Source organism: Gallinula chloropus (assembly GCF_964237585.1).
Source record: "Gallinula chloropus genome assembly, chromosome: 11".
Classification (NCBI taxonomy): Eukaryota; Metazoa; Chordata; class Aves; order Gruiformes; family Rallidae; genus Gallinula; species Gallinula chloropus.
The window spans coordinates 18,548,453-18,576,153 of NC_140096.1; the positions used below are offsets into that span (position 1 = coordinate 18,548,453).

The 27,701-nt window shown below is 45.9% G+C and overlaps 1 protein-coding gene across 1 annotated transcript in view; it reads left to right on the forward strand.

The window, feature by feature from the left end:
- Positions 1–9,674: 9,674 nt before the first annotated feature.
- Positions 9,675–27,701, forward strand: part of MAMLD1 (mastermind like domain containing 1) — a gene marked incomplete at both ends in the record, with an annotated part of 33,768 nt that continues 15,741 nt past the window's right edge. Inside the window, 3 exons of the mRNA XM_084269055.1 lie at positions 9,675–9,779; positions 11,080–12,786; positions 27,186–27,257. Of these exons, the coding sequence (XP_084125181.1) occupies positions 9,675–9,779; positions 11,080–12,786; positions 27,186–27,257 (1,884 nt within the window). The remainder of the gene's footprint in view (positions 9,780–11,079; positions 12,787–27,185; positions 27,258–27,701) is intronic.

Sequence of the window (27,701 nt, forward strand, 5' to 3'; positions counted from 1 at the left end):
TTTCCCTGGAGGAAGTCACAGCAACCTCCATCCCCTCTCCAGAGCAGAGTGCTGTAATGTTTGAACGTTTTGGTACTTTGATACAGTTCTCCACTCAAGACACCGCATGGAGGGAAACCTTGGCAGGCCCTGAGCTGGCCTGTTGAATAGCCTGTTTTCACCATGTTTTGGGAGAAAAATTGAATGTGGTGAAGAGCCCGAGCTATGTTAGCTATGCAGTGTCCTGTGGGATTGTTTGTGAACACAGGAGCTAAAGATAGAAGTGCACCATAGAGATGCTAAAAATACTGTCCAACTCTACAGTGGTTGTTTAGCATTTGGAGCGCTATAGTTGGCCTTGCCACAGACAAAGGGAAGATGCAGTTTTTGCAATTTGAATATGCAAATGAATCCCCGATCTTGCAAATGTGCAATCATATGCTCGGATCTAAAAAGACCGCTCGTATTCCTGAAGTTAAGCATTGGCAAGATTAAGAGTTTAATCAGTCAAATACGGTGTCATCAGAAGTTGGTGTGATTGCATGGCAGTGCAGAGACCTGACTTCAAACAACAACCCAAAAATCATGTTGTGTGATTAAGATCAGGTTTTTACATTCCACATGTTGATACTTAGAAACGTGTTGTCTGATAAATCATCTCCTATTAACGCAGTAGGTTGCAAACAGTTTCTTCTTTACATTTATATGCATGATTTAGTAAACAGTATTTTAATATCAGCGAGAACACATGCTATGCTTCAGAGCTTTCGACTGTGTGACCTTTAAAGGCAGAACAAAGGCTTAGAAATTAGAGTTTACATAAAACTGAGAAGTGTGGAAAGCTTGAAAGGCTGTGTAATTCACTTCTGCAGCAAGAACACCATTTTCTCTAACATTGTTTGCACAAGTCAGCATTTATGTTGTCAATTTGCAGTGATGAATGTGTGATTAGCGTGGCTTCTAGGACAGAGGGGAACTGGTATCTATAGCAAGTGGAGAGGTTCTCCGGTTAAAAATTGAGCAACTTAAGCTTTGTGTTTTGTGCTGGAGAGAATTTTTCCAAATACTGTGTATTTTTAATTCACTCCTTTAGTTAGTAATAACAGTGAAAGAGCGAGGAGTGAAATGCCATCCCTGCTGAAGTCAGCTCCCAAAATATTTGTTTCATTGAAGCCAGGATTTCAATGGCTTCACGCAGGGTGAGGGCTTCAGAGGTGGGGCACTGGTCTGCGGCTCCTTTGGGGGTTCTTTAGTACCACTGTTTTGCAGAATCTCTTCAAAGGTCCCTGGGTAAGCAACAGATAGTCTTCAGTGAGTGTGTGTTGCAGGAGCCAGAGCTATGGGCTGGTCCCATCACCTTGCTGGTCCAGGAGGAAGGAAGCTGACAGACAACAGGCGGCCAGTGAACCCTGTTCCAGTTCCAGGCAGCACACGCTGAGAGTAGTGGAGTTGCTCTGTTAGGTAAAGATGAAAGCAGTAGGATAAAATGAAGGACTCAGAAACAAATTAAATACCACCAGACTTCTGCTTTACACAAGGTTTCTGCTCCTGGCTGTGTTCACACCTGGGTTCAGTCAGAGACTCACTAGATCTGTGATTTTCTTTTTTACTCTTAAGTGAGGTTGTTTGTACAGCTCTGTATTAATCGATATCCTGTTTATGGTTTCATTTTTTGAAAGGCAGAGGAACGCCCAGGAGCTAACAAAGGCCTGGGATGAATGTGTAGGACAGGAGCTGTTCAGGATGTTCCCTTCCCTTGCCTGTCCTTTCATAGAGTTGTGCTCCAGTATCTCACACCGCTTAGGAATATCTCTAAACTGCTCTTTTAAATGCTTTGTCCCCTGCCCAGCCTGGAACGGAGCTCTGGGTCAGTGCTGCATAGTGGGGCGATGCAGAAGGTGGGCAGGAGGGTGCTCAGCCATCAGAGCAGGCAGCTGCAGCCCAGCGGCTGGGTTGGAACTGTTACTTGTTGGGGTAGTAAGTGTGAGTACTTCAGCTGTTTGAAACCAAAAGGCCTTTTTTTCCTTTTTTTTTTTTTTTTCTCCAGACTGAAATCTCATTATTGCTTATTTTTCTGAGAATTTGAGAGCTTTTTGGCCCCAGGTTTGACCTAATTGAAGGCTTTGCCTCCAGGCTGTTCCTTCCCCAACCATACTTTGTTGTATCAAACCTGTAGTTTGATAAACTGCAGTAGTAAGTCTTAAGGGTTTTAAAACATAATCCAATGTATAGCAGGAAAAAAAGTGTCAGATGGGTTTTTATTGGGTTATCTAGCAAGTGGTAAACCCACCTCATAATTTAGGAACAAATGCAGCCTGTTAAACTTGGCCTTTTAGACTTAGCTCCTCTTAACCTGTGCTCAGGGCATAACTATGCCAGTGTCAGGCTGGAGGAGAGGAGAGAAAAACATCTTTTGAATGAATCCCGGTGGACCCGAGTAGCAAAACCATCACTTTTTGCCCAGTGGAGAGGATCTCGGATTCCCTGGCCCAGCTCTCGCCGTGAGAAATTAATGTAGTCTACAAAATTACTGCAAAGTGTTCCATAGGACTTAGAAATTAATGGACTATAAAAAAAGATATAAAACAATACTGCTGGTATTAAAACTGAGGTAAGATGAGGTAATACTGATGCAAAGGCATTGAGTCTAAGATTGATCTTGATTTACAGCCAGATATGAAAGAAATGCTCTTGTACTACAGCTTAAAAACCGAGAGGCAGAGAACTTGTTCTGTCTTCAGCTGTCTAGTTAATAACACTTGTCATTAAATGGAATGTGGAAGTTACAGCCAAACAATATGCGTGACGTGATTGCTGTAAGTCTTCAGATGACTAATTAAGAGGCATCTGTACAGAGATCTCCTGCTAGCAGCACAACACAGTAGCAAGCAGTAGTCCTGTTCCTCCAGCCCCATTTGTCAACAGCAATTCTTCTCCTGGAAAAATTTCCCTTTTAACAGCGCCGTCAATACGGAAAGCAGATGAATTGCTAAGGGAAGATGGGAAGGCTCTGAAACATTTGATTTGATAGGGCAGATCTCTGTTGGTGCCTTTGAAATGAGATTGGCAATTCTGCCTGACCTGGAAAGCAGCAAAGCTACTGGTCTGGGGATTTTTAAAATTTTTTTGTGCTTCGTTCTTTATTTTCTTTACAGTGAATGTCACTTGGCCTCTTGCAGGCAGCTGGCTGGTGTGGGATGGCAGCATTAGGTGTATTCTTGGCTGGCTTTTTTCTCCTTGGAGCTGATTCTACATCTCCATCTTCACACAGGCATTGGAGATGTTACCTGTAATTTTACACAAGGGTAATCCGAAAAGTCCTGTTCACAAACTTGCTGCTGTGTAACCTGCAGGATGTTCCAGCTTAAAGCAGGATACAGCTCACACCAATTTCTGTCATTGTGAGCGTAACTGCATTCACACGAATCGATATGACAAAATCACATTTGCACTATTTCCTTCCCTTTAATTTCTGGTTAAGTTTTAGGGAAAAGAAAAGAAAACCCACAACAAACTAATACCATAGGCTTTTGGTAATCCAGGTTGAATTTCCTGTTAGTTTCTGTGGTTTAAGCTTATTGTAAGATCACATCTTTCCGGTTTTGTCTAGTCACGATGTTTTGGATTTTTGTGCTTACCAGCTAACGAGTGCAGTTCTGAGTACCTGCAGCCAGGATTGTTTCCTATGCTGCCTGGTGACTCGGGGAGCAAAGCCACGTAGACAAAAGGAAGTGCCAGGTAATTCACCACGTAAAAGTTCCAGATACATTGCACAGCCAAACAAGTGACCTGTTGTGCTGCAGTAACAGGGAAGGGGAGTGGGTTCAAACTCTGGAGCGACGGTGCAAGCAAGCAAAACCTTGTCATGGGCTCTAGCGACTTACTGGAGGTGTGTCTGTCAGCCCAGGTCCAGGCAGTGCACACAGGCACTGGGGCAGCTGCCCTGCTCCTTCCTCTATGTTTGCACTCACAGCAGGGAGCGTTGCCACCTTTATCAAGGGAAAGCACACACCTTGTTTTCTTCTGTCTCTTGAGGTTCCTGGTTTACTGGGGCAGTTGCTGGAGAAGATCACAGGAATGGGGCAGAGGATCACAGCACACTCCCATCAAGTCAAACTGATATTTGTCGTGCTGTGGGGAGATCAGATTCAGCAAATGTAGCAGTGGTGTTTTAGGAGGTGTTTTACATGTGCATAGCCCAAGTAGCAGGTTCCCATCTATGTTAATATGCTTGTTTTAAACATGGCAGATTTCCTGTTGCCACTGTAAATTATGAGTTTGGAGAAGCTGTAGTTCCAGGTAAAAATAATCCACAAGCTAGTTAATAACCAATGTCTTTGCATGGTTAAAATGACTGCTTACATTCCCAGTTCCTCTTACATCCTCCCTTCCAGTTGCCTATTTCCATGAGAGTGATGAATAGAAAGAAATCCACCCTGTGATTTTTTCCCTATTCATAATACCTTCTGCACTTCCACACCTCATTATGAATAGACCTGCCACCTTTCCAGCCTACCGATACCCAACCAACCCCACAGCAGACTTTACTCCTTAGCTGAGGAGTTGGGGTATCGCTATTTTTAAGCATAGTGAAACACATCGCTGGTAGCCTGGATTCACACTGTGATCCCTTTCCTGACAATGTGAAATGACAACTTTCCGTCCATCCATGCTGAAATCAGAGGGGTCAGGCAGCCTGAAGCAGTAGGAAGAATGTGATTTTAGCTTATGTTTAATCTTAGTACGGGGAAGGTGGATGGTAGTTTTAATTGCATGAGCCTCCTTGAGTTCTCCTTGCAGCCTGAGATGTGACTTTGATAAAGTATAGTTTATGTTCCTCCTAGTCATGGATGGCTTTGGCTACTCACCGGTCAGCAGGAGGCATTTTCTCTTGGATACAAATATATAACATGAGTTTCTCTTACCAAACTGGGGCCAGTGCACAGGCATGGCAACCTGTGCATGTGCACAGTGCCCTCGGTGCAGTGCCAGGTTCTGCTGCAGTTGTGGGCAAAGGTCCTGGGTGGGTTTTGCTGATTATGATGCACAAGTCAGCCTGCCACTGAGAGCAGTGCAGCTTAGATGGAACAGGGCTGCAAGTAACTGCTGCCAGTTAAAAGGTAACATTCCATCAGATCCGCTTTCCAGCCTTCAAACACCAGTTCCCACCTCTCTTCCACAAGCATCCCACAAGATCAGTAGGATATAAAAATCTATCTGGAGTGTGGATAAATGAGCAACAGAGAGCAGAAACCTTTCCAAATTGTGTGTTTAAGGCACAGGAGGGAAAAAAAAGTGAAGTTTTCTTGTTTTATATGGAAAGTTGCCAGTTTCATTTGCTCATTACATGACTGTTTTTGTCAGAACAGATAGAAACATTTTGGGCTGATGGGCAGATAGCTCTCGCTGAAGCTTGTTGAAGCCACAGAGACTGAAGTCTTGATCGCTGAATGCTGCAAACAGTTTGCCTCTGGCAAATACATACTCCCAGATTTGGCAGTGTCTACTGTTTGAGAGAGACACAGAGTGATAGATTCACTGGTCAGCTCGGTTGAGCAAACCTGAGACTGAGGTTTTGTACTTCACGGGGGGGGGGAACAGGACAGTTTGCAATATAACCTTGAAAAAAACCGAGGGGAAAAAAGGACTCCTACTCATCTCAGGCTGCTGCATTGCTCAGCCCTTACACCAAAGATTAAACATGCGCTCTCTGTCAAAATAATTTGGATACTCCAGCTCTCAGCAGCCTGTTGGTGACCTGGATTCCCCAGGTTTCTGAGGTGCTGGTGCCTTGCTCTGAAAGGCTTTGTGCAAAGCTGCTGCAATGCTAGCAAGTGCCAGTGTCTGTGCCGAGACTGAAGTTCTTCCCCACCTGCCCTGTCTCCTTTTACCATCATTTCTCGCTTTTCTTCAATCAAACAGAAAAGCCAACACCCAGGATTTCCTAAGAGTTAGAAGGATCTTGAGATCCCCAGTGAAAGAAGACTACCTGTCTCCCAGTCTGGATATCCCAGTCATGGACCCATAGATTTCATGGTATTAAACCAAGAGAGTCTCCAGCAGTGATGGTGTGTGTTAGTGATGGGGAAGGTGGACTAGCTGCCAAAGGAGAATGTGGCACAGGCTCTGCAGACATCAGTTCAAAATGTCAGCATCCCATCAGGCTCAGTTCTTGCTTGAAGGAGCTGCGTAGGTGTGGGAATCGCTGCTGTAGGCTGGATCTCTCAATGGCAGTGAGTGGGGTGGGGTGGTTGCAGATCAATAATCAGCACCCTGCGGTTGCTGTAAATCAAGGCTTAAATCTCTGACAGGCTGCAGAAGCCAGGAAGAGGCACAGAAATACCTCGACTAACAGTTTTCCTCTCTCTCATTTCTGCATTACGTTGACCTAAATAGGAACCTTTGGTTAGATTCAGCTTCTTTCTGGCAGGCGCGGGGTCATTGTGAGGCTGGAGAAACGAGGCTGTCCCAAGCTGGCCGCGGTGGCTCGTTCCTCCCAGATGCAAGTGGCGGGTGGAGAATTAACAGGGGCTGGCAGGGGGGCTGTGGGGCAGCTGAGCACGTGGAGAGCTGGAGCGGCAACCTCAGACAGCTGAGGTGTAAAGAAAGGAGAAAAGCTGAGTGGCAGCCAGGCAGGGAGTTAGTTGGTCCAGAGTTGCCCATTTGGGTGGTTTGTAAAACCCAATGGAACCACCATTGGCGTGTATTTACTAAGAGGTCTCTCGGTTTCAGTATTTGACACTTTTGGCCTTCCTTTCTACCTTCCTTGAGAAATAACAGGTTACTCAAGGCCAGCACCACCTCCTGAGTTTGGGAAGTGCCTGATGCCAAAAGTCACCCGAGTGGGTGGCTTCAGAGAGCTCGGTCTAGGAGAGGGTGCAGCCCAGGAGTAGTTTCGCTTGCTGAGGAGGCTGTGGAGTGCCCTGCCCACGTGTAGCGAATCGGCCCTGTGCGAAGAGATAGCGTGTGATGGATGAGCAGCTTGTAACCACAGCTGTATCGCTTCCTTGGACAGAGCAGGGTAAACAGTGATTATTTATTTTTGGTGTACGGCCATTGCGAGCTAGCAGCACTGCTAATCGTAACTCGGGCCTTTCCCAGAAAGCCAGACGGCCTGTTGGCTTTGGGAGGACAGCAGTGCCGGGATCGGGGCGCTCTGGCTTCCAAGAGCAAACCTGAGATAGTGCAGACCTTGTCGGGTATTCCCCAAATCGGAGGGCCTGCCTTTGTTTCCCAGGTATTCCCAAACAGAAGGTCGCCTGTACGTGCTAATGCATTTTAATGAATTTTGACAAGGTCACAAGAGCCCGTTTGTTGCTTGTCAGCTTTGCCCTTGCTTGCACATTTGAATGGAGCTTTCCCATACTTAGCCACATACAACCTCCCGTCAGCCTAAGAGTGTGTGTGTGTGTTTAGATTTTAAAATACTTCTGTTCACTTGTCAGGTACTTGGTTTGAAACGGAGCTGCCCGATGCACTGATCACCAGAGAAAGAGGAAGAACGTATTTTAGTGCTCGTTACTTCTGTTGACTTTGTCAAATAGCATTAAGCCCTCTTGAAGAGGGGGAGAAAGAGATGGATTAAATCAGCTCCTTCCTGGGGAATCCAGGGCCAGATGAAGGAAATGGGCAGTAAAAATGTTTTTAGTAAGGGAAGAGCCTAGAAAAGGGTAGATGGGTTTTGAAGAGATCAGTCTCGATACATCCAAGAGTACTGGATGAATGATCTGCAACAAGCAGCTGCTTGAATGAGTTAGGTGAGGAGCTCCTGGCCCAAAAAGTCGTCATGCCTTGGTGATGAACTCCTGCCACCATAGTTCTTAGCACGTCTGAGCCAGCCAGCATGCCTGTCACATGAAACTGCCTGGCGTGCCCGGCAGCGGGCAGGGCTGCCGCAGCAGCAGCTCACCCAGAGGAGTCACAGGGAGCTGAGGAGACAAATGCCAGCTCCTGGCACATGGCACGGGCACAGAGCATGCCACGGGAGAGCAGCGGCTGCCTGTGTTTCGGGTCGGGGGGATGCTGAAGTAAAACCTCCCAGCCAGCTCGCAGAGGGATTTCTGGCTGTATTGGATACTGCATGGCTTAACTGCCTGGTGAAATACTGTCCTCTGGTTTTTTCATTTGCAATGTACTTGAAGCAGAGGGCTGATGATACCTGCGCCTCCCTCACAGCCAAAATTACTCTGTGATTTGTTTAGTTGCTGTAAGGATGGTGTCTTTTTCTCTCATGTTTGGGGCTGTATCAGATCTATCTTAAGCAAAAGCAAAGCTACTCAGTTGTAGTGGCTACTTATACCTACACACACTGGGAAACAGGTCTTCTGGGTTTTTATGGTCCTTGTGCAGATAGTCAGCTGGGAAATAGGAGTTTTGCTTTTGAGGGAATGTATCACCCAGCTAATTTCACTGCCTGAATTTGAGAGCTAAGCAACAGCATCCTACTTAAAAATCCTGTCCCAGTTTTGGAGTGACCATGCTGTCTGAAAGCTATGGCCTTATTTTATCTGCTTATATCTAGTACTAGTCTCGGGGAAATGGAGTTTCATTTTCCCATCACATTTACTCCCCAGTGCAACAGTTAAAAAAACTATTTTTCAAAGTGTTTAGAAAGCCCAAATTTTTCCCCAGTAACTCAGAGCACAGGAATGTCCTATGGCAGAAGCAGCACTGGCAAGGCCATGCATGCCAGCGTGTCGGCTGGCCAAGGGTGGGAGATCCCCTTCCTGTCTGAAGGTTCCCAGGGTGCAACTTGGGAACATGCTGTGTTTATTTTGGATGTGTGAAGCCCCTGTAAAGATTCTCTGCATGCGCCTGGGTTTCAATATGTGTAGTTATGCTCTACCAACATGTTTCAGCCTACACAGGCCAACATCTGTTGAAACATGCAACTCTGGCTTAGCTTTAGCAAAGAAAATGAAGGAAAACAATTTCATCCATCATTAGACCAACACTTGGGAGAAGATTTAGGCCTTGTTCCATTTCCTAAAGCTAAGCAAATTTTGGCCTCATCAGCCCAGAGGAATAATCAAATTGCCAATGCTTCAGCTGTCTCTGGCTGTGATGTCAAGGCGGTCTCTCGCCAAGCAACGATTCAAACCACGCATAGCACTGATGACTGAGGAGGGCTGTCAAGTAACCAGTAATGGTGCACTGAAAGCAACCCTCCCCATCCAGTGTCTGTTCTCGCTTGCCAGTGGTTTTTCGAGTGCAACCTGTGTCAAAGCAACACAAATGGAGGTCACAGGGGAAAGCACTGATTGCACTAGTAGGGGATAACTCTTAATGTCCACCTAGGAAGGTCTCCTTGCCACAATGCCATTCAAATCTGCTGTGTCTGTTGATGGAGGGTAGGTGAACTCCACCTCAAACCTGAACAGCAGCTCTCAGACCTGCTTTTCCATTTGCCATGATGATCAGGTACAGTGAACGTGTGTCCTCCCGCTCTCCTCCAGATGTCTGTGTAAGCTGGGTGTTAGCACAGCACCGTCTGATACTAACTGAGCTGCATCTATAGCCTAAGCAAATTGTAGGCACAAGACAGCAGCCTTCTCTCTGCCCCCTGATTTAGAAGTAAGTAATGAGAAAGAGTGCTCGCGAGTCCCGCTGCGTGAGGCACCAGGCAGCTCTGCTGTGGTCCCAGACCAGAATGATGCACGTTTCCTTGACTGCCTGAACGTAGGCTGAATGTAGGGATGGACATTGACCATTTGCACAGTGACCTTCACTTGCACATCGCAGGAGGAGCCAGACAAGGTGCACCCGCCTTGTGCCGCCTTGCAGGCTCCACACGCCCAATGGTGATCCTCCTGTGCCGCTGTGCTTGGAGAGCACCAAACTTTCTGGACGTTGTGTAGTGGTTCTTAGGCAAAACCATGCAGTGCTTAAGAATTAGAGTGAAATTTAGAAGTTAGTCATACCCACCACCGCCCTAGATTGGATCTGGTTACACTGGGGTTATGTGGTGGGGCTTTTCCAGCAATATGAGCTGTTATTAGATGTGAATTTTTTCATGGTACTAGATGACTGGCAGCAATTGCAGGGCAGGGCTGGGAGAGGCTTTACTGTGGAGCCAGCCTAGAGGACCAGCAACTTTCTATGGTGTTCCCGTTGCTGATTAGATACTTTCCTGAACGCTCCCTCCCTCTGTTTATCAACAAGGACATAATGCTTATTTCCCTTAACTTGAAGCAGCAATGTGCGTGTCTGATGAATCCTGTGACATACAGGTCGTTCTCGTTAAGGTTGAAAGCCACAGACGATGGTGCTTGGAAGAGATTGCTGTGTCACACTGCATTGGTATCAGAAGCGTTGTTTTCAGTTTCACTTTCCTTATACATGCAGGGCAGGTTTTTTCCCCCCTGTGATGTGTGGATTTACAGCTCCATCATTTCTTGTAGATCAATTTTTTATGAATGAGTTGCAGTCCTTCAAAAGAGAGAAGCCCATACTGCCCTAGACTTAAAAGAATAAACAAAAATTAAGATGTTTAGCTGTTATTTACTGGTTTCTGAAATCTAAAACATCTGTGATTAGGGGCTCAAAAGTCTGTTTAGATAGATGGTTGAGAATTTGTTTTGTTTTGTTTAGAAAGTATTCCAGTTATTTTGGATGTTCTGCCTATAAAGAATGTGAAACAATTTAGTTATCTCAGGTCTGAATGTAATCCACGTCACTGGCAGAAGGTCACTAAATTCAGTCCAGGGTTTCATTCGGATCTGCCATTGTTTAGACCTAAAAAATGTTACCATAAAAATGTTGGCATGTTTGTTATTCAGGGAGTAAAATGTCTTAATTGAAACGGTACCAGAAACTATTTAAAAAACTTGTATTACAGTTCACATGCCAGACAGTATTTTACAGCTTTAACATCTGCCTCAGGGCCAACATGTGAGATTTAGCCCTTGTGCAACCGTAACTCTTGATTTTGGTGAAGTTGCACCCACTTAAATCCTGATTGAATTTGTCTCACACGATGGTTTTTTTAATTGTGTGATTTAATTTTCTTTATCTCCAAGCCAGTGCTACACTGTGGAGCTTCAGAGCCTGTTAGAATAAGGTCACTAACGGATCCTTTCTTCTTCCTTTTTATTTTCCCAGTTACAGGGATCCATTAAAAGAAAACTGGAAGATGATAGCTCTCCTGCCTCCAGTGGCGTGCCTGATGTCATTTTCCCAAATGACAGTAAAAGACTTTGTCTTGATGACGTAAACCTTGCCATGGGCCAAGGTGCCAATCCCAACGTGGCGTGTCCAGAGATGCAAAGTTCCCCGTTCTCCACCAGCCACGGCGCGTCTTCCCTGGGAGTCGCAGGTCACCCAGTGCTCCTCGAAAACAATCACATGAATGGTGGGGGCATCGGTTCCCCCTTTTCAGTGCCACCCAACACGGAAATAAACCAGAAGGGGACGATAGGAGGGCAAAACAATAACATTGTCCACTACGATGAGAAAGGAAACAGCCTCCAGTCTGTGGACCAAGAGCTGCAAGATCTATTGGAAGAGCTGACAAAAATGCCTGATCCTTCTCCCAATGACCTGGATCTGGAGAAGATTTTGTGCAGCAAAGCTGAAGAGCCGCTTGGGCTGAGTCATTCTCAACCAAGCATAAGTACCACTCCAAAGTCCTCCCCACAGAACTCCCACTTGGAGAACCATGTTGCTAGCAAAGATTTTTCTCCCAGCTGCAATCCAACAAGTGGAGGATCTCCTCAGATGAGACCATCCTCTGCTGGAGCTAACTTCCAAGTTCCTCCATCAAACAAACCTGCTGCATCGCCCATCTCTACAGCAGCTCAGAGCAAGAACCAGCCCCCACCAATGCTGCCAGTACCTTTACCCAACCTACCTGGCTCCAACTGGCACGCTCAGCAGCTCAAGCAGCTGGCAGCCAGCAAGCAGGTGTCTACTACTAAGCAACAAGTACAGGCTCCCAGCTGGCCAACTATGTCTCCTCCTGGTCTCTCACCGCCTTACAGGGCAGGATCATCCCCACACCATCAACCATTCAGTCCTCAAAATGTTATGGTGTCTGGCATGCCTGCTAATAATTTACCAGGAAACAACATCCAGAGTCCTCAAAGCACTCTGCTCTCAAGCATGACCTCCAGCAACACCCCATCCAATGGCCCCTCTCCTCCTTACGGGTCAGAGAAGCTCTCCAGTCCGGCTCTGAACCAGCAACCCTTCAGCCCCCAGAGCTCCATGCTGCCCACCCTGACAGCAGCCAGCTTACCAGCCAACAACATTAAAAGTCCACAGAACAACTTGGTTGCCAGCATGGCCTCCACAAACACTGGACCTTCTCCTCCATACAGACCAGAAAAGCTGTCAAGCCCAGCACTGCATCAGCAGCCCTTCAGTCCTCAAGGTACATTAATCTCTAACATCACTCCCACCAGCAACCCCACAAGTATGCAGAGCTCACTTTTTAAATCAATGACTACAAACCAGTCCAAAAATATGAACATAATTATGCAGCAGCCGTCCGGTAGCTTACAGCCAGGTCTGGTGAATGAGAGCCCTGTTAGCCAAGACCAGTTTTCTTTCAATAACACCAAACCACTGTCTCACTTTGCCTCAGAGTCAACTACTCAAAAGATGTCCCCTCTGACAGCAGGACAAGGGCAGCAGTCTCTCATTCACTATCTGCAGCAGCAACAGCAGCAGCAACAGTCTCCAGCCACACAGCAGTCCCAGCAAGCGAACAACAGCCAGTTCCTTCAGCAGCAGTTTCGACAGCTGATGCAGCCACATCGGATGCAGAGACACATGCAGCCTGCCACACTGCCATCTCAGAGCAGACAGGTGAGAACGTGTCTTCTGTCATGTAGGGCTTACGTGAAAATATTGAGTCACTTTTCTTACTTTTACTTTCCTGTGTCTTCCAAACACGACGTTGCTAAAGCTGTGGGGTGTGCACACAGTGCACACAAGGACCAGGTAGTAACAACATCCTGGTGTTATCAGAAGTAACTTTATGTAATAGAAACATACTGTAATTCCACCTGGCATTGTCCCTTCCAGCCCAGTGGAGAACTCTGTGCTGTTAAGGAAAACCCATTATTTTTATGTGTAGAGGTGGTATTCTTTCGTAGCTTATGTTGTAAGTCGTAGAGATGCTCCCTAGCATGTTTCCCATCATCTTTTTAGTGGAAATGTGATTTTTTTTTTTTTAATTATTCTTAATGCTCTTTAAACAATTCATCTCAGTGTTACGCTTTGGAGGCTAGAAAAGTTGAGATGGGGTGAGAAGTGAAGCTAAAATGTGGCTCCTTCATGGACAGCAGGTCAAACAGTACAGCTCCCAAATAGCAAAGAGGCAGACTTGAAATACCTGTTGCCAGCATGTGCCAGAAGCTATGCCCTGCTTTGGATGAGGGCCATTCCCCACCCTTTGTTGATCTTCGATACCAGCCCAGCTGGCAAACGCGAAAATGCAGCTGGCTGGAGGGAGACACAGCCCCGATTTCTCTCCAGCCACCTCCTCCCTGAGACACAAAGAGCTATCCCAGCTAAAAGATGTACTCCGAGCAGGGAGTTCAGAGCAAGGAAGGGCTTGGGGATTCAGTCTGAGAGCAACCTGGGTGTGAGGAATAAATAAATAGCTGTCTTTGGAAGAACAGTAGGAAACGGAACCGGTTACCTTGCTTTAAGCCAGTGAGGACCCTGTTTGTGTCCAGTGGGACCCAAATTAAACACAAAGTAGAGGGTCTTGCTGGCTTGGGATCTCGGGGTATGGATGGATGCAGGATGGAAAGTGAGTAACCCGCTGCGGCTTCAGGAGTTACTGCCCATCGGATGTTTTACTCTGGAGGCAGAGAGGGTAAAGAGTATCTTCACTGTGTTTAACTGCATCTCTGGTGGTGGCTGGTGAGCTGCTGACTGGAGTAACGTGATCACTTTTGGTTGTGTGTCCGTAACGCTCGAGCATTTATTTTTTTTCCTGGCTCCCCCACCGGATGTGTGGAATTGCCACATCCCTGTTGGATTCCTGAGGTTTCCTATGCCCTAGTTTTCCCTACTTTGTGTCTTTGTCTTACACCTCTGAACCCCCTACGACACGGATTAGCCAAAAAAAAGGAGAAAAAAATAAAAATTCCTGTAGTGACTCTTTAATTGGCCAAAAGAGCCCCTCTCCCAGCAGCCTTCCCAGGGCTCTGCCCCTGCAGCAGTTTTAACTGATTCAAGAGAAGAGTGTGCTGTAATTGGGTGGCTATCAGTAAAGATAAAGGACAGTGAGGATAATGATTACAGGTGATGAGCATTTCACATTTTCAGACTAGTTAGGTAAGCGTATGGTGCCTCCCTCGTTTTACAAGTCAGACTTATTACAATAATTACACACCAGATGACAGCACATTGGTTTTACAGTCTGTTGAGCTGCTGGAGAAAGATGGTGGATGTTCAGGAGTGGAACATTTTGTTAGGTTTTGATAACTTTACTGCAGATCCTGTAGAAGAAAATGAATCCTGACTGCTGAATTGAAAGCAAAATGACATGGAAAAAAACATTCCGGGTCAGAAACCCTAAAATTCTGGGATACTTGCTGTGTTTCATTGAACCTGGCATGTAGATTTGTAACTTGTCTGGAGTAGATTCCTTATTTAGATTGAGACATTGATACTGAAATCTTGGACCTGACCTGCTGTGTGCCATCGTTGTTATAGCGAAGTGGCTCCAGCAACTGCGGTTTTGATTTTCCAGCCGCGTACCCAGAGCTGAATTTGAGCTCTGCAGGATCCCGGTGCCAGTTCTCTCCTGAGGCAGGTGATGAATAGGACTTCTCAAGCATAGAGCAGTTGTTTCATTAAAAGGCAAAAATGTCAGATTCAGAAGACAGGGGAGACGTCTTTTGTATCTTCAAAAATTAGTAACCTTCTGGTGGAAAATTGCCTTTTTTTTTTTAGCCTCATTCACGGACATTTGCTCAAAGAAAACCAACGGCATTCCCTGGAATGTCAGTTCATGTTTAAAAGTCATATCCTTACTCCGTGTGTGTGTTTGTAAATGTGACTAAAATGTATAAAAAGAAGGCACAGCGCCCTTTTCTTTTGAGCAAGAGGTGCAGCTTTGTCCAGAAGAAGAATGTGGATGGTGGCCAGTTGGAGGAAGAACAATAAACCATGAAATTTGATCCTTGTAGCCAGCAGAGCAGCAAGGGGAAGGGCAGAGCAGCACAGGGAAGGGCGCAGAGGCTGGGACGTGGACCCAGAGTGGGCTGTTTGCTCTTGGGTTAACACGTATCAAAGCAAAGACTTCCCATCCAAAAGCTGGGTTACTCCTCACGGTGCCTCGCAGCTCTTCCCTTTCTGTAGGTAATGCTGCATCTCCTCAGCGTAATCAGTCTGCATCCGGACAACTGGTAAATCTGATAAGGGCTAATCTGTTCCCATCTGAAGCACCCTGTCTTTATTGTTGAGCATTGATGGATATCGATCGAGGCACTGACAGCTCGCGTTGCGCGGTAGCGCGGAGCCGGGTGGTGCTAACCGTGCTCGTGGGGGTGTGTGGGGTTTTCCTTTGACTCGTGCTGGACTGGTGCTTGCCAAGTGAAATTATACTCAAAGGTCTGGACTCATAAATCCACGATATAAAGATGGTAGTAAATGCCAGAGAGCCAAAGATAGTCTCCAGAACTATCACGCGCTGCTTTCTGGGTGTAAGCGTAGCCATTTGGCTTCACTGGCTGTTTCTGGGCACATGAAAAGCTGCATTTGCCCAGGCAAGTTGAATAGTTGGGCATCTCCCTGATTTTCCTGTCTAAATATAGTTTGTACTTGCTGATCTCCTCTTCTGGCATGTCAGATAGATTGGGCCCAATTCTGCCTTCAGCAATGCTGATACACCATCACCGCTTCCAGAAGAGCTCTTCTTTTACTCCTGCCAATATAGGAACAGACACAGGTCTCTGTGAGCAGGAAGGAGGGTTCCCCCGAAGGCAGGAAGATGAGCTGAAGATCTTTGCAGCTGAAGAGCTTTGCAGAAACCCTTTGGGGGTGGCCATTATTTTTCCAAGGCCAAGTTTGCCCGTGTTAAAACGGGCAGAGTCTCGGGGAGGAGGGCAGTATTGCCCACTGCTCTGTGTGTGAAGTGCTGACAACCAAAACACAACTTAAAAAGGTTGTTTTGTCGAGGTGGGGGGGGATGTAGCTAATAAATAGCCATTGTTTGAGCGGGACACACTGTGCATTTCTGAGCTCCACTTGCGCTGTAGGAACCAAATGTGCTATTCTTAGAGCTCCCCGCATTCCTGCTGACATCCAGATAGCTGTATGCTGGATTGTCAGTGAAGGGTGTATTTGTTTCAGCTCCATTGCCAAAACTGATGGTGGAGGAGAAATGATAGCAGAAGAGACAGAGAGAAAAATAATACTATTTGCAGTAAAAATTACTGTATTTGACTACATGTGGACTGCGTATGAGCGAGGGAAGAACAGGCTGGAGACCGAAAAACCTTTGAAAAGGACTTGACAGTGTTTCTTTAACTGTGGTAAAAGCAGCAATACAGTATCTGAGTTGGCAGAGTAAATTACAGGCTGCAGAGAAACACCAAAACCCCTGAGCTAGACTGAGTATACGGGAGGGGGGAATTAAACAAAAAATCCTGTTTCTGAGCATGAGTTCTCTAAATATAGAAACAAAACTTGAAGAAATGCACTGTTATAAAGAGCAAACTGACCCAGAGCTCAGATGTCAAAGGTTATATAAATATAATGGAGCACAAAATACAACTTTTATTAATATAAACAGAAATGTTAATGCCACAAACTGAAACCTGGGTGTCCTATGTAATGTGAAGTTATTTCTGCCTGTGAAAAGTCAGCACACCGTGACTGTTGGGTGAGCCTGTTCTGATTCAGTAGCACTCTTATGTTTATAAACTCTGATGCAGATTGATTAAGAGTTTGGAAAAGCAAAGAACGCAGCTCATGGCATCTCAGTACATGCAGTCCCTCTTGTAAGTACAGAGGAAAAATCATGTGTTTTTTGGGATTTCCAAGACGTCACAAGGAGTCTTCCTAACACAAGAAACAACTACAGTATCACTGAGAAGACCAAAAGTACTGGCCAGATTTCATCTGCAGTTTCAAACCCCCTCCTTTTTCTTTACGTGTCAGTTATCTCTAAAGCCACTTTGAATGAAGTTTCACTGGTATTTCCTCTTCTCTTTTCTCTTCTCTTCTCTTTTCTCTTCTCTCTTCTCTTCTCTTCTCTTCTCTTCTCTTCTCTTCTCTTCTCTTCTCTTCTCTTCTCTTCTCTTCTCTTCTCTTCTCTTCTCTTCTCTTCTCTTCTCTTCTCTTCTCTTCTCTTCTCTTCTCTTCTCTTCTCTTCTCTTCTCTTCTCTTCTCTTCTCTTTAAAATATTGCTTTTTTTTCCCTCTTGCTAATGCTGTGGAGAAGAAAATCAGATTTGATTTCAAAGGGTGATGGTAGCACAATACCTAAGCAAAGCCTTTGAGGGAGTGGAGAGCTTTTGAAGGCAAAGCAACAAGCCCTTCAGCTAATTAAGTGCCTTTGAATAGGCGAATAAAGGAAGCTGGTGATGAATCTGGATGACAGAGAGCAATAAGGCTGAGCCTGGAGTTTGACCTCTCCATAAATGTAAAAACATCTTCATGAATGGTCATTTCTGAATTTGTGTTTATCCAGGCACTTGCAAAGGAGTTGATTTTTCTTCCCCCCCTTCCCCCCCTCCCCAAAGTTGGAGATTCTCTCTCCCTTCTTCCAGGAGAGCCTGAAAGGAACTTGACTGAAATTCTCAGAGAGCTGCCTTCTGCCTTTCTGCCCTCCCCTGCAAATAAATAATGTACGATAGGCTTGGGAAAGTAAGGAGTAAAATCGTGGAAAGGAATGGGGTGTTTGGCCTCAATGTGCCCACAGTAATACAACATTTTCAGAAGTGCAGTAATCAAGATAAAAAACTTAGTTCCCATCTGATCTGCTTAGCCCATCGCTCTTTTGCAGTGTCTTTTCAACCGCATGCCTTGTCCTCTTCTGTTAGATTACAGGTATTTCAAAGCATTTCCCTGCTGAAGTGGAGCCCTCCTAGCCGTGTCCTAACCTTCCCAGTTCTTTGGCTTGTGTTTTTAAGATGTTTACAGGCATTGATGTTTCTTGCAGCTCTGCCTAATGCACTCATCATTCCTTCCAGTTTAGCTATCTGTTGTGCTGAAAGCACTTTTGCACATCATTAGGGGAAGCAATCTGCAGAGGAGAAGCTTGTAAATAAACCAAATCCCTCTGAACTGGGTGTAGGGAGCATCCTCCCCCACCCTCACCATCGCCCTCCTTTTGGATCTGAAATGACTGTGGACACTACATCAAAGCTGCAGCACTTTCCTCAGTTGGACTGGGTCTTCCCCTTCATTATTACCTGTTTAATAACATGGAAGACATTCTGACAGCAATTTAGCACGTTGGACACAGACAGCTCCATGGGAATCTTGTGCTGGACAAATGAAAATCCTCTTGGAAAGGAAAAAGGGGCTGGGGTGGTGCTGTGAACACCGGTGAAGGGTGCTAGGTGGCATTGAGAAAATCCTTCCTCTTCGTTACCTGGGGGAGGATGAAGCGATACGTGTGTGGGGTGACATGGTACTGTCCGGCTTTTTGGTGGGGAAGGAAGGAATACTTAGGTACTGTGAACACGTAGGTGGAAATGTGACTTATCCCAGCAAAATGTAGGGGAAGGTGTGGAATTTCAGCTTGACAAGCTGCTTTTAATGAGCTTCCAGGTGCCCAGGACACGGCTGGATGTCAGTGCTCTACCCCCTCCACTCCGAGCCCGGCCGCACAGCTGCAGGGGGAGCGAAGGAGGTGCTGATGCACAGAGGGTTCTGAGTTAACTCTCAAAAGCCCCTTAAGCAACAGGCAGTTGTTTCCTTCTGCTCTGTGAGGCAGGGGAGAACCCCTTCTCTCAAAAGTCTAGGGAAAACAGCGGTATCATTTTGGTCTGATTCATTTGATGTGAGACAGTGTCCTGACACCCATTTGTACCAAAACCACCCCTAGGTGGGCAGTTTCTCTTGGGCTTCCTAGGCAGCTTGGCAGCAGCATTCACAAGTTTTCCTGGCTAAATCAGGCCCCAAAAGCACTTTCTTTTTGTTTGTAACCCATTTTTGCTTTAGTACCACAAAAAAAGCCCATCCATACACAGGTATCTTTAATTTCAAAGCTGTTGAGCAAAAGGTTTCCAACGTCCATTTTCTCTCCGCTGCACTGAAGCTACAAACGTCCAAGGAATCCAGGGAAAGACTCAGGGTCCTTCTCACTGTTTGGCTTTGTAGCGAATGCTGAAACTTCCTTCTGTGTATAGTTCTTCAAAGGGACAGTGTGAATAGTGGTTAGTGATGGGTAAGACACGCTGCTGTCCTCACTGCGAGTCCACACACCCATAATTCTTATATTGAAAAGGTGTGTTCGTGGCACAGTGTGCTGATGAATAGCAATGAGGAAATGGTTTCCATGACCCCGTTGTACACCCAACTTATTTCTTCTGTGCTGTGCATTCCCATTAATAACAGAATGTCTTAATTCCATTTTTCCCCACGTTTGTGAAAGAGAGGTTTGTTCGCTGTCTGAACTTACTTTGAACTAAAAGCAGCCTGGCTTTCAGAAAATGTGCTCACTTCCCTAAAACCCTGCCCTTCTTACTACCCCAAATTCAATGCCTACATTAATAATTCACTTTAATGCTTTTTACAGTGATACCATGGTTTGTACCTTTGATTTTTTTGGGGATGGTTTCTCCTTAGCATTGTCTAGTGAGCAGTCTAAAATTACATCTGCGTTCCACAAGGCAGAAATACTTACAGAACCAAAGTCTAATTTAACAATTAGAATGAAAAGCAAACAAATAAATAAGAGAGGCCCTGGGATGCTGTTAAATCATGTGCCTGGCGCCGGTTCGGCAGGGTGGGGTGACTGGAGCTGCCTACTTTGTCCTTCTGCTCTGTTCCTCTGTCATTTCTGCCTCGCTGCAGCGAACGCTGCACACGAAAGAAAAGTACAAACATGTTTTGTTTCAGATGCAATACCTAGAAATAACTTTCCTGGTAAAATGAACTCAGTCTCTCTCTCTCTCTCTTTCTTTTTTTTTTTTTTTCCCTTCTTTTTTTTCTTTGGGCATTTTGGAGAAATTTCAGTGTGTGGGTGGGGGAAAACAAAGCCGTGGCTGTAAACAGGAACTGATATTGTCTCCATGTCTGAATGGGGAGAGAAACTGAACTGGCCTCGGTGGTTCTCTCGTACATCTGCAAGTCTGGAAACACTGGGATGATTCACAGTTTGCTGATTAATACAGGAGCAAGCAAAATGGTGTGAATTAACGGCCATTACAGAGCTGTGCTGGATGGCAAATATCCCCCTAGAACAAATGATGTTTCAGGAAGATTGCTTAGAGGAAGAGGTAATGGGTCTTAAATACAAATTAGAAGCAGTCCCATCAAAGCTGTTAACATTAAGGTTTGAAAGCCAAACACTATTATGAGCTGTCTTCAAAAACTCTGTCCATTTAGGAAGCGTATCAGTCTGCAGTGTTGGCTATGCAATATTTCTGTCTCGAGCACTTTGGACGATTTCAAGCAGACAGCACTAATAATTGATAGAAATCCACAGTCAAAATGTAGCAGCTCTTCTTAGGGCTTTGAAGGCTAATCACTCTCTTACATGAACGTCCGTAAGTTAAAGTTTTATAGCCTATATAAAGGCAAATATTATCATTATCTGTATGTAGTTCTTAAAAGCTCTACTGTTAACAAAAAGGAATCCTGCGTCACAGTTTAACCCTTTGCATAGGGGAATGTTACAGAAGAAGACAGGAAATACATTACTTTCGCATAAATAATATTCTCTGTATGACTGGCAACATGATTTATTATTTCTCACTGTAGTAATGAAAATGTGATATGTCAGAGCAGTGTCAGGCAGATGCAGATGTGAACCCAGGGTATGGACAAGCTATGCAGAACTGATAAGAGGATAAGCCCGGTAATGTAGACAAAATAGTATGATATCCTGGTCTAAGACATGACATTAACAGCTTGATCTTGTAAAGATTCAAATGCACACACCTAAATTTACCCAGTGGGAGGTCATCCCAGTACGACTCCGGGATTATTTCTGAGTGGAGTGAATCATGTATGTGTGTCTTTGTATGCTCAAGAAAGACCAAAGGTGGAGGGGAAGGATGCAGCAAAGGGCACAGCAATCATCGGTGATGGCACGTTGGTGCTATGGCAGAAAAAGAGTTGGAAGCTTTGATGCACTGTTCCTACCACAGCTCAAGTTTACATTTGAATTATTTTTGGCTTTTCTGTTTTTATTTTCTGGAGGTTAGCACCAGCATTTTGTAAAGGTGCCAAACTTTGAGTACGCTTATGTTTTAATCAGGCCAGTGATTATTTGCAGTTCTCTGGGGCTTGTTTTTTACATCTGTGAGTTGCAGGAGCAAAATTTGCCCCTTGCAGGAGGGGAAAAAAAAAAGCTGCCCCCTCCTCTCAGGCATAGCAATGACAACAGGAGATCGAGGAGAAGAAAAACTTAATGAAGACATTTCCCCCCACCCCCCCGCCTTTTTCTTCGGTGAGCGCAGGCTGAGAATGTGTTTCTTCTGTCTCCAGAAAGATGAGGACATACTGTGCTGGGATAGCAGTAGTAGATATCAGCCCTACACAAATCCATTTAAATACTCAGGGCTTTTGGAAGCATCTCTTTACATAATGAATGTGTTTAATATTTCCGTTGTTCCCCAGCATTATTAAGTATAAACTGTTACCGTGCTGGATTGAAGGGTAGTTTACATGGCACTTGTGTTTGGGTAGTCTGTTTTCTTTTACCATCGCTCCGAAGGGCGTGTTCAAGCCATGAATGAATGATCGTCCCCGCAGTATCTGTGTGTTTCGTACAGCCCCCTTTTTCTCCTCCTTGCCAGCTCAGCCAGCACAGTTTCCACAGTGGCATTTTAGTTTTCTGCCTGGAAATGTGGCGTTTAGCAGGGGAGATGCACAGAGAGGATGAGATGCTTTTTTTTCCCCCCTCTTCTCCCAAGAGATACCCGGCGACTTCCTCTATTAGTCCATTAATCGCCGTAGCTCAAAATTCAGTCTGATCAAAGGAGCAGAACGAGGTTGAAAAGTGCAGATTCTGGCAATTGACTTGACTGTTTAGATTCCCTGCTGAGCTCATTTAGAGCTGGAATTAAGCTATTCCCGCTGTATATTTTCGTCCTTGGCTCACCAGTAGTGCTGTGCCACACCGGGGGAGTGCTGAAGGCAGCGCAGCCGTTCCCCCAGCCTGGACCAGCCTACACCCAGGGCAGCCTCCGGCACCTACCGAGCTGCATCTCCCCGTGCCAGGAGAAAGCCGAGTGGTCTCGCCTTAGTTTGATAAGAAGGTCTGTGTTTAGATTGCGGTAGCTGTTCGACTGCAGGAAAAAAAAATTGGGGAACCTGTTAACTGAAGATGCTGGAGTAAATATTGATGATTTGGGGTGGGGTTTTTTTCATTTAAGCATCAGGTTTCTGTCTCTCCTGGCTCTCTTCACTGAGGTTGGTGTGCATGTTATGAATGGAAAGGAAAGGATTAAAAAAATTATGTAAATGGGAATTTTATAGACAACCTGAAGTTTCTTGTAAAAGTCTTTGCAGTGTCATGACTCGCTTAAGGAATACTCTTGTTTTTCATGCCTGTTTATACGTGCAGTTAGAAGCCGGTGCTGTTTTCTCTCATCAATAGTCTTGTTGGTTCTTGTTTGCTTAAGGCAGAAATGCAGACTGCCCATACCTGTGTCGTTCCCTGCAGATTAACATCTGATTTTGCAATCCTTACACATCTCGAATTCCTACTGATGTAGCCAGGAGTTAGGAGTTCTCCAGGAATAGTGTTGGCCTCTTGGTGTCATTATTTGTGATTCTGCAGTGCCCCAAAGTGTACTAATATTTCTCAGAGATAATCTGATGTGTAAGTTCTTATCTCATTAGAGTGAATTATTGTTACTGAAATGTGAATGGCGTTCTATTATCAGAAAATATGTATTTAATGGTTTAAGAGTGCTTAAGGTCAGCAAGAACAGAGAAAGGCTGATAACATCACCGTAGATTGTGTGATGGTCCTGATGCGAGTAAATCTTTAACTGAAAAAGTTGATGTTCTCCTATAGTTTAGGACTTCATCTAAAATCCTCCACATTTATTTATGTTGTATTTTACTTTTAAAAAGAAAACAACAACAAAACCAAACGAAAACACTGACCATTTAGTAAAACCTTCTTGATTATGAAAAATTGTTGGCAGTGAGGGGGAAAATGGACAAATCCATTCAGTGCCCAGTTCAGAGTCTGAGCTTTTTCCTACCTAGGTGGCATATATCTACACTTCTAAAATTTTTAATTTTAAAAATAACTGTGACCTCCATCAGGGACCCTATGTGGAATAAGATTAGAAAGGGCCTCCTGGCTTGGGTGTGCTGCTCCGTTCTAGGTTGACACGATACATAAAATTTTAGCTTACAGAAGTTTCCTTAGATTTCTTGCTTTAAAGGCTTTTAGTTGTCAGGATGGTGAGCTGAAACCTTGTGCTCTCTGTGCTTTCTTGTTTGTTCTGCTTACGATAACAGTAGAGAGGCTTTTCACAAGATGAAGCGCTGTCTTACCTGCATTTAAAATGCACGGTTTTGCCTGTTTCTGCCTTGATTAAGCTGGAGGGAGGGACCTGCCTGCTGCCTAGATTACTGTCAAAGTTAACTAGAAGTGAAGTTGAATTGTGCTCTGTTCCCCTAACAGAGCCTATTTTCTCCTTCTGCCTGGGTACTAAAAGGCTTTTACTGCTGCACTAACATTTTCCAAATAAAACAGTTTTGCCAGTTTTTGAAGAAACACCAGAGCCAGTACCACCTCCAACGTGCTGGGAGCAGCCCTGCACCACAGATTATAAACCCAAACAGTTGGCCAGAACACGGAATTAAAGTAATCCGTGATATTAGGAGCATGAAAACGAGGTGACCTTCTGTGTACACCCTGCACAGGCTCCTAACCTGGTGGCACTGGAGGGGCTCCCCTTTATCGCTGTTCCTCCATGCCGATACTGGGCAGAAAACAAAGGGCCAGCCCTTCAGCTGGGAAACTGGAACACGCGCTGGCAAATATTGCAGCCTTTAAATGCATTGTATTTTTAACAGTAGTTCGTGATTGGAATGACAGGAAGGAAATGAGCAGAAAACATCCTATTCTATCTCTATATAAAATCTTGCTTGTGAAAGATACCGTTACCACAATAATGATCGGACGCTAATTGATTCATTGTGCTGGGAGACAAGTGCGGAGCGGAGGAGCCAGCGGGGTCATTTTCTTGCTCCAACTCCACTCGGGTTGTTTGCTGAGGAAGGGCAGGAGAGGGTTATAAAGCTGCTGTCACTACATTCAGCGCATGTTTTTCTCAGAAGAGACACCGGCAGCCAAGATCTCTTTCCTTTGGAAATTGTGGCTGGGAAGGGCCCCTTTGGCTCGGCAGACAAAGTGGGCAGTCAGACAGCCCCTTTCCTGAATCCCAGGCAGGCACCAGACGGCTGAAGGAAGAGAGGCACCAGGCTGAATTAGATTGCCTCCTGCTTTGGACAGTAAGGCAGAGAGGCAGGCTTAATTGCTCCGCAGCTGTTCATTTCTTCCCCTTCTCCCTCCCCTGCCCTCCTCTCCCTCCTCCCGGCTGACCCCAGCAGCGGCCGCAGCTCTTGCCCCAACCTGGGGAGGAGCATCAGAGGTTTCTGGACTCGTTTTTGTCACCCTTTATACACTTCCTTCAAATCCAGCAGCAAACGGGGAGAGAAAGGGAAGTAATTAAAGAAGAAAAGACTTTTTGGTGTAACCTAGGCCTAGGCATTTGTCTTCTGGGGTAGTCTGCACAGTGGTTTCTGGACGCTGCTTGTGGAAAGGGGCAGGGCAGCAGCAGGCAGGCGTCTGGGGTGGCATCCTTTTGGGAGAGGCACCTGGGTGTCATCTCTGGCAGGTCCTGCAATCCTGGCTGAACAGACCAGCTGGGAGAGGCTTCAAAACAGCCCCCTGTGATGCAGCGCTCCCTGCAGCAGGATTTATGAGATGTGTGAGATTTCCTCTCTGGAGCTGCGATACTGCTCACGGAGATCCCCATGCCTGGCAGCGTGTGTGCTGGTTGGGGTTGATTTGGTGGTGGGTGCTCTCGCTGGTGGAAGAGCCTCAGCACCAAAATGTTCTTGACATGACTATTAACAAGAAAAGCTTTCATGAACCTTGGAGAACTTGCAGGGGTCTCCTGCCCTCAGAAACTGGCTCAGGCCAGGCTTGCACATTTGCATGTATCTCATAATTGTCTGAACCTCACGTTTGTGCAGGAAACAGTTTGTTTCCTTCATTGCTCTCGCTGCACTCCTGGATTAAAAAATTTAGAAGGGGGTTTCTGTGCCTTAGCAATGAGACTGCAGTCAGCTCGCAGCTCACCTGCTTCGTGGAGAGGGGCTCTACTGCTCAGCCAGCCTCCCCGGCTCTGTTCACCTCCAGCAGCAATGTCAAGCTAACCCAATTTTGCAGCTGGTATCGAGCGCCGGAGGCAAGCTTTGTAGATGTCTCTTTAATTCCTGCACTTGTAGAATTTAGTGTGTATTTTCCCTCCAGTTCCACTGACTCACGCAGTCCTTGGGGGCAGAGGCAGGGGGAGAACAAGAAGGCTGTAACCCGGGTCTAATTTACTCATCCGGTAAAGCCAGTTGTCAATGAGCCTTTCCCCTCTCTGTCCACAAAAGATGGTCCCTCTTGGGAGCCTGTTTGGCCTCCCAGTTATAATTATGGCATCAGTAGCTTCGTACTTGACTGCCCTCCTAGGCCGACGGCACCTCCTCTGCTGGGGTGTCGTGTCTGGGCGATAGCATGGAAACGTGAAGTGCCCGGTGAGCGACAGAAGAGCGCAGGGGGTGCAGCCCACACCATTCGGGAGCTGGGCCATCCTGGCACGCTCATCTCTTTATGTGGGGCACATTAGCTGCTTGGTTTTTATGAAACCCTTAACAGTGTAAGCCAGAACTCCAGGTGGGCACTGCTGCAGGTTTTTTTGGCACATTTTCTTTAAAGGCACAAAACTCTGATGGGGTTCTTTGCTCAGAACCACTGGAGAGGTGGAGGGTGTCATTCCCGGGGAAGTAGCGCAGCTACCAGATGCTTTGGTGGCCAGAGGGATTTGTGTCTGTAAGAAATGGCTTTAGGAATAAGGTACGGTAGTATGTAAATTACTTTTATTTGTGGGGTTTTTTTCCCCTTAATCTGTTCAACCCCCAGCCTACAATAGCTCTGCCAGTTAGATTTGAATTAAAACCGGCTCCACGAGCTGCAGAGGCTCTCGAGCCTCCGTGCCGAGGCCGGAAATCCATTGTGGCGTCCTGATTAGTGCTGGTGAAATCGGAAACCTTTCTCGGGGCAGATAACAATCTCGTAAATGAAAATATAACCTGTTAATCCTGACTTTTAACAAGGATGGTTATGCAACTCCAGGCCAAATCCAGGATGTGTCCTATCCGTGTACCCCTTGGTCAGAAGGGATTTGCTGATAGGGAAGGGTGGGATTGCACCCCTGCAGTGCCCCCTTGGAAAAGCACCCTTGTTTTATGGCAGGTCTGTGGGCAGAGACAGGAGTTAGGGGTGCTGGGGGTGAGGCTCAGAGCGGGAATTGGAGTTCACGTCTTGGGACCGACCCCTCTGAAGCTCTTGGCTGAAATATCTTAAGACGCTGCCTCTGTTCAATGTCCATCCCCACGCCAGTCGCCACCACCAAAGGAGGGGTGGTCTGGCTGGGGCCATCCCCACTTCTGCAGTCCCATAATAATCTCTTTAATTATGGGTAACAACAGGTCCTGTTTTTTCTGATGTTAATAACAAGTTCCAGGGTTATAAATAACTGCAATTAAACCAAAACACCTAACGATTTACCATTTGACACCTATGCAGTGTGCCAGAGCCTTGGCCGTGCAAGGATTTTTTTTTTCTCCTGCCCTGAATATTTTATAATTGTTTTACAAAGAGCACATGGATGCTTCAGTCATTAAGAAATGCCAACCAAGGTACACTGTGGCACCAGGGAGCATAGAACAAATAGCTACGCCTGCTCTGAGCCCATAGAGAGCTCTCCTTTCGGAAGCGTGGCCATGGTTTGTTTGACTACTTCTGTACATTGACCTTTGTTTTTTAAGAAAAATACAAACGACTGGGATTGCTTTATTGTAGGACCCATTAACTCCTTCGGAGACTCCGTGGTGTCTGTGGTAAGAGCAGCACACGCGTGGCTGTGTACTGCCATCTGAGAGACACCTCCGCTGCTCCGCTGCATTTGGGTTGCAGGCAGATGCTGCATCTCCCTTGCTTTGTGCATTTGGAAGAGCCAGTCTGTGTGTAAAATTATGTGGAGATAGGCCTGGGGACTCTAATCACATTGGCCAAGGAGACAGGGGCATGGGGAGAGGGGAATGTGCCTCTGCTTTCAGGGGGGGCCACGGAGCGCCGTCTCTCGCGCTGTGAGGTGTGGGATGTGGAGCCTGCGAGTGGAGTTGCTTAAATATCCAAGTGTGCCTAAAAATGTAAAAATAAAAGCAGTGCTATTTTAAGGCACTGGAATCAGGGATTATAAATAGCCCAACCGGCGTGTTACTCCTGGCTGGGTGTGTCGGTGCTAAAACATCCCCCCAACTGTCGCTTCCCTTTGAAGCAGC